Source organism: Chenopodium quinoa, unplaced genomic scaffold, assembly GCF_001683475.1.
Source record: "Chenopodium quinoa cultivar QQ74 unplaced genomic scaffold, ASM168347v1, whole genome shotgun sequence".
In the NCBI taxonomy this organism is placed as follows: Eukaryota; Viridiplantae; Streptophyta; class Magnoliopsida; order Caryophyllales; family Amaranthaceae; genus Chenopodium; species Chenopodium quinoa.
In genome coordinates, this window is record NW_018742206.1 from 574846 (window position 1) to 580675 (window position 5830).

The 5830-nt window shown below is 37.5% G+C and overlaps 1 protein-coding gene across 1 annotated transcript; it reads right to left on the reverse strand.

Annotated features, from left to right (window-relative positions):
• Positions 1–2054: 2054 nt before the first annotated feature.
• On the reverse strand, positions 2055–5585 carry LOC110733214. Its single transcript, XM_021913230.1, has 9 exons — positions 5414–5585; positions 5042–5280; positions 4844–4937; positions 4374–4687; positions 3141–4256; positions 2827–2933; positions 2451–2676; positions 2329–2346; positions 2055–2174 (listed from the first exon to the last, which is right to left on the reverse strand). Exons 1-9 carry the CDS (start codon positions 5583–5585, stop codon positions 2055–2057), a joined length of 2406 nt encoding a protein of 801 aa, XP_021768922.1.
• Positions 5586–5830: the final 245 nt, after the last annotated feature.

Here is a 5830-nt window from a genome sequence, read left to right on the forward strand (position 1 = left end):
TTGGTGCTTCATCAGGGACAAAATTTAGAACCCACTTCCTTATAGTCAAGTAATTGTCATCCAAAACCCAAGGGCCTTGAGACAGGACATAGTTATAGTCTACATAGCTAGTGAATCTCTCAATATAGTAGTTGCATCCTATATCAGTAAAAGTTAGATCTCCTTTGATCTTCCTTTTCCTTTTCAGTCTACGCATCAATCCCATGTACCCCAATTTCCCACTAAAAATCTTAATAATCAGAGATGTTTTCCATGGTTCTCTCAATTGTCTTTTTTCTTCTTTAGTTAATTGGATTACCAGACACCTTTCATCATTTAAGATTTCTTCCGGTGCCTCTTCGTCATCAGAAATTTCCTCTTCTTCAGCATCACCTTCTGAATGAGACATTTGAGCATCAGCACCCTTTCTCATATCATGTTTCATGAGATCACGGAACGACAATCCCATGCTCTGTTTCTTCATATTCACAGCCAAAGATCCTTCAAAATTGGCTGCAACCATAGGGCTTTGTTCCTCCCTTGACACTTCCATCATTTGTTCATCTTCCATAGGTTCTCCATTAAAAATAAATTATGTGATTTTTCTCTTTGGTTTCTTATTTGATCTGTCCAATTGGTCTCATTCCTCTGTTGAATTCGAGTTTTCATTAGGGTTCGAAGGTTTTCCTACAGAGAGCATTTCGAGGCGCTTTTTTATTTGAACCCTACTTTGTATTTTTTTCCTTGGACATAATATTTGTCTTTAGAATTCATTTAACACTAGATTAAGTCCCGTGCCACGCACGGTTTTTACAAAAAAAAATGATTTTGAATTAAAATTTTACTCCGTAAATTGTTATAAAATTTTGTAAACCATTTTGAATCTTAATTTATATCAATAACTGAGCTTCGTGCAAATTCAAATTAGTCCAAAAGGTGAATCGGGTGGAACATCAAAAAAATAGAATAATATTTTATATAATAAAAGATATGGAAAAGATTCTTTACGAAGTGAATCACAATTAAATAATTTGGTGAATGGTTTTTTTAAGGAAGTGAATCACAATTATATAAAGAAAAAAAATTAGGAATTGAATAAAAAAAATTGAAGGGAAAAAAAAAAACATGACCAAGAACTGACACGTGTCATTCTTGATGTTTGTTTTAGTATTGTGTTATTGATTGATTGTAATTCACTTAACTCTAAACCATTTAATATTTGGAGTCTCTAAGTATCCCAATTATGGTCAACCATTCAGTCAAACTCCTCTAAATATGTTATGCTTAACGTAAGTCAACGGAATTTTATTTTTGGGTGATCCAAATATTAAGGGTTAGGAAGGAGGAGATCATGGTTAACAAGTATAGGAGTAGGGATGGCAATGGGGCGGGTCAGATGCGTATGATGGTACCTCCATACCCATACCCGCCTAAAAACCTTATACCCATCCCCTCCCCACCACCCATGGCGAGTACAATATCGACATCCATACTCGCCCCACCGGGTACAAAATAGGATCCATCCCCACCCCCATCACCCACTTGGATATCCATACCCACCTCATACCCGCCCCAAAACCGTCCCAAACCAATTGGTCTAAGCTACACCCTTATGCATCTATTCTTGCTGCAACACTAGCCCATAAGTCCAATTTAACTGCGCCCCATTAAAAAAGTCGCAAACCAAAACAAACTTACCCAAAAAACTAAACATATCTTTAAAACGCAACCCACCCAACTGTCATTTATACAGAACCCTCACTTCCAATAGCTATTTTTTAAAAAATATATAATTTAAAAAAAACGTCACTCTCAAACTTAAATTTCTGAATTTTTTTTTTGGTAAATAGAGATTTTATTACCAAATAATAAGGTTACAACTTACAGAAAGAGCTAAGCTGCAACACCCCAAACACCAAAGACCAAACAGGCCAACCAAACACCAAAACAGATTTCAGTCCAAACCTAGCCACCTTCTAGGAAGGGTTCTAGGAAGGACTAGAACCAACTACTGGACTCAGAGACTTAGGCACCTTCTAGGAAGGGTACTAAGAACCGGGACCGGGACAACTAACCTAAGCAGAATACAGTAAATATCTATCAATGCTATTACATCTGCAAGCAACTAGAAAAGTAATCTCCCTAATTAACTCAGAAGCAGATTTAAAGTTTTCTGTAAACATTAAATCATTTCTCTGAAGCCACACATTATAGACAGTTTCAGAAAAAACACATCACAATAAGTCTGCTCCTAGCATCAGTTTTCCTGCAACATTTTGCAATCCATTGCAGCTCATCCGCAAAGCTAGGCACAGGCTAGTGAAACCCAGTTTTTGTAACATTGAAGACCAGATCACCTTTGAGTAGCTGCAATCAAAGAACAAATGGTTCACATTTTTATTAGTACCAGTACAAAAAAAGCAACAAGGATCACAAGGGATCTGCCAGACTAATAGTCTATCCTTAGTGACCAGTCTGTCCAAAATAGCAAGCCAAGTGACAAAAATACTCTTTGGTGAAGCTTGGTTATTGCAAGTAATTCTCTTCCAGGGAACTTTAGGGCCATGCGGCTTAATGATACTATATAGCTTCTTAATCTGCATCTTGCCATTGACAATAACATTATCTCTAGAAGCAAAGATCTTTTTCAAAATCCAGGAAGCCTTGTTAGGAATAGGAGCAGTCCAAAAGTCTTGCCTGCAAAATAGTAAATATGAACCCATTTAACTCCAAAGGTTATCAGATTTTCTAGGAAGGTCCCAAAGCACCTTAGTGATAGCTGTTGTATTCCATTCTTCCAAAGAAGTCAAGTTCTAACCACCACAAGACTTGGGAAGGCACATAAACTTCCAGGCAACAAGAGCTTTCTTTGTAGGGTACCCTTCCCCGTTCCATAAGAAATATCTGAATCTAGATTCCATATCTCTAATGATTTTCTTTGGCAAAATGAAAATCTGAGCCCAAAAAGCTTAAACACCAAAGAGAAAACTTTTAACTAACTGTAACCTGCTAGCATAGGACAAGTGCTTAGTAGCCCAAGTGTCAATTCTGCCTGTAACCCTTTCAATCAAGGGTCTGCACTCAAAAATAGTGAGCTTCTTAGAGGACAAGGGAACACCTAAGTACCTAAAAAGGAGAGTACCATTAGCCATTCAAAGAACCTGATGAAGCTCACATCTTTCATGATCCAAGATGCCGCCAAAGTAGGCATCACTTTTATCCAAGTTTGCAGACAAACCAAAAGCTTCAGAAAATTGCTGAAAAGCCTTAAAGAGAAGCTTAACATAAACCAAATCAGCCCTAGAGAAGAGCACTAGATCATCTGCAAACATTAAATGAGTAATCCCAAGTCTCTCACACCTAGGATGAAAGTTAAAGTCTGGATTCTTAGTCATATTCTGCAAACATCTTGACAAATACTCCATACACAAAGCAAAGAGAAAAGGGGACATGGGATCACCTTGTCTCAAACCTTTCTTTGCTTGAAAAGGAGCAGAAGGATAACCATTGATCATAACTGAGTAAGAAACAGAAGTTATACAGCCCATAATCCAGGTTATGACCTTGTTAGGAAACCCCAATTCACCAAGCATAACCTCAAGGAAACCCCATTCAACTGAGTCATAGGCTTTCCTAAGATCATTTTTCAACATACATCTAGGGATAACAAATTTGTGAGAATAACCTTTGATCAACTCTGTAGCAAGAAAAATGTTATCCCCAATGTGCTTACCAGGAATAAACCCAGCCTGAGCATCATTAACAACTGAACCCACCACCCTTGCCACTCTAGCAGTTATGACTTTAGAGATCAACTTGTAAACTAGGGTGCAGCAAGAAATAGGCCTATATTCCTTAACATAAGAAGGATTCTGAACCTTTGGAACAAGAGTAAAAGTAGTACAACTCCAAGATTTCTCTAGAACACCAGTGTCAAAGAAATCCAGAATAGCTTTATAAACATCAGATTTCACATGATTCCAGGCTTGTTTAAAGAACACAGCATTGAAACCATCTATGCCAGGAGCTTTATCATCCCCAATATTAGCCAAAGCTTGATAAATTTCAGCATGAGAGATAGGAGCAGAGAGAATATCAATATCATCAAAGAAAAGCTGCTTCCCAGCTCTAACAATAGCAACATCAACAGTTGGCAAAGTACTAGCAGCAGAACCTAAGAGATTCTTATAAAAGCTAATAATTTCAGCTTGAAATAAATCTGGATCCTTCAGCATAACATCATCACTATTATAAATAGAGTCAATTCTATTTCTATTCTACCTTTATTTAAGGACAGAAATGAAATAATGAGTGTTAGAATCTCCAAGTTTGATCCAGTGAACCCTTGACTTTTGCTTTAGGATACTCTCATAAGTATCCATCTAGTATTTCACTTTCTCAATTCCAGCAGCCTCTTGAGTCTGAAGAGAAACATTAGTAAATTCCTCAGCCAACTGAGTTTGAACCTCAGCAAGATGAGATCTAGCAGCTTCTTGTCTGTCTGTGATCTTAGTAAAGTTGTTATTGTTTGGGTCTTTAAGACCAGTTTTGAAAAATTTCAGTTTCTTCCAAACCTGTAACATAGAGTTACCAGTAACATTAACATTCCAATGAGAAGACACAACTTCCTGAAAATCCTTGTGAGAGGTAAGGCAATTTAAAAATCTAAAAGATTTTCCTTTTCCAGCAGCAGAGTGAACTAAATCCACTAAAATAGGACAGTGATCAGACAAAGAAGGAGTGAGATAGACAGCCTCAGTTTAACCATAAACCATCATCCAAGCTTCATTTACCAGGCCCCTATCAATTCATGTAGTAATCATATCCATGCCATGACCCTTGTTATTCCAAGAGAAAAAGGAACCTTTACTCTTAATTTCAACAAGCTCCAAGTAATGAACAAAATTCTGGAAATCCTTAACCTCATAGTCAGTTACTGGGTTCCCATTAAGCCTATCCTGAGAAGACAATACAGAATTGAAATCACCAATACAGAGCCAAGGTAATTGAATATTACCCAAACTTTTGATATCAGTCCACATAGGAGCCCTATGTTGAATACTTGAATAGAATGAAGCCCATAAACAAAGGTACAGGCAATCTGATGCTGAAAATCCTTAGCAGAGATAACAGTATGCATAAATTGCTCATTAACAGCTATAACATCTAAAGAAACAGCATCAGGTTTCCAGCCAACCCATATTATACCCTTGGGAAAGAAAGAATAATTGCAAATCCACTCCCAAGCTTTTCCAAACTTCTTTTTCACAAAATCAAACTTATGCAATTTAACTTTACTTCCTAAGATAGCCATAACAGCATAACATCAATAGAGTGATCTCTGAGTAACTACTTAACAGCAGTCACTTTATTGGGATCATTTAGACCCCTAATGTTCCAGGTTGTAATAATCATGGCACCGGAAGGGGATTACCATCACCCCCGATAGGATTAGCAGCCTCCTCATCATCCATAAGAGCATTGTAAGCATTCACCCTAGTAACAACATGCTGAGTTTGTCTGATATTCTGAGTTTTAGTCTTTTTCCCCACCAATCTCCAGCCATCATCAAAATTAACCAAATGATCCTGAGCAGGAGTAGTCATAGGAGGATCAGTAGGCTACACAACCTCTTCATTAGTAACCTTTGTTTGAGGCACACTAGTTTAAGTTTTAAGTACCCAAACTTGTTTTTGTTTCTGGGCAGCCTCTTTCTGAGTTGGAGCATGGGTAGTTTGTTTCTAAGGAGCCTTAGGAGCAGAACAATCATGGCCAACCTTATCACACTTCTTGAAAAATGGAGGCTTCCATTCAAACTGAATCTTAAGCTCAACACTTTCACCAGCTGGTC

Excerpts from the sequence above, each read along its gene's own strand:
- LOC110733214 (XM_021913230.1), bottom strand. The coding sequence starts at position 5,585 with ATGACTACTCCTGCTCAGGATCATTTGGTTAATTTTGATGATGGCTGG. Across the intron at positions 5,281-5,413 it reads TAATCCTATCGGGGGTGATG|GAAGTAAAGTTAAATTGCAT; the intron begins GTAATCCCCTTC and ends TGGCTATCTTAG. Across the intron at positions 2,934-3,140 it reads AAAGATGTGAGCTTCATCAG|ATTTTCATTTTGCCAAAGAA; the intron begins GTTCTTTGAATG and ends TTTTGGGCTCAG.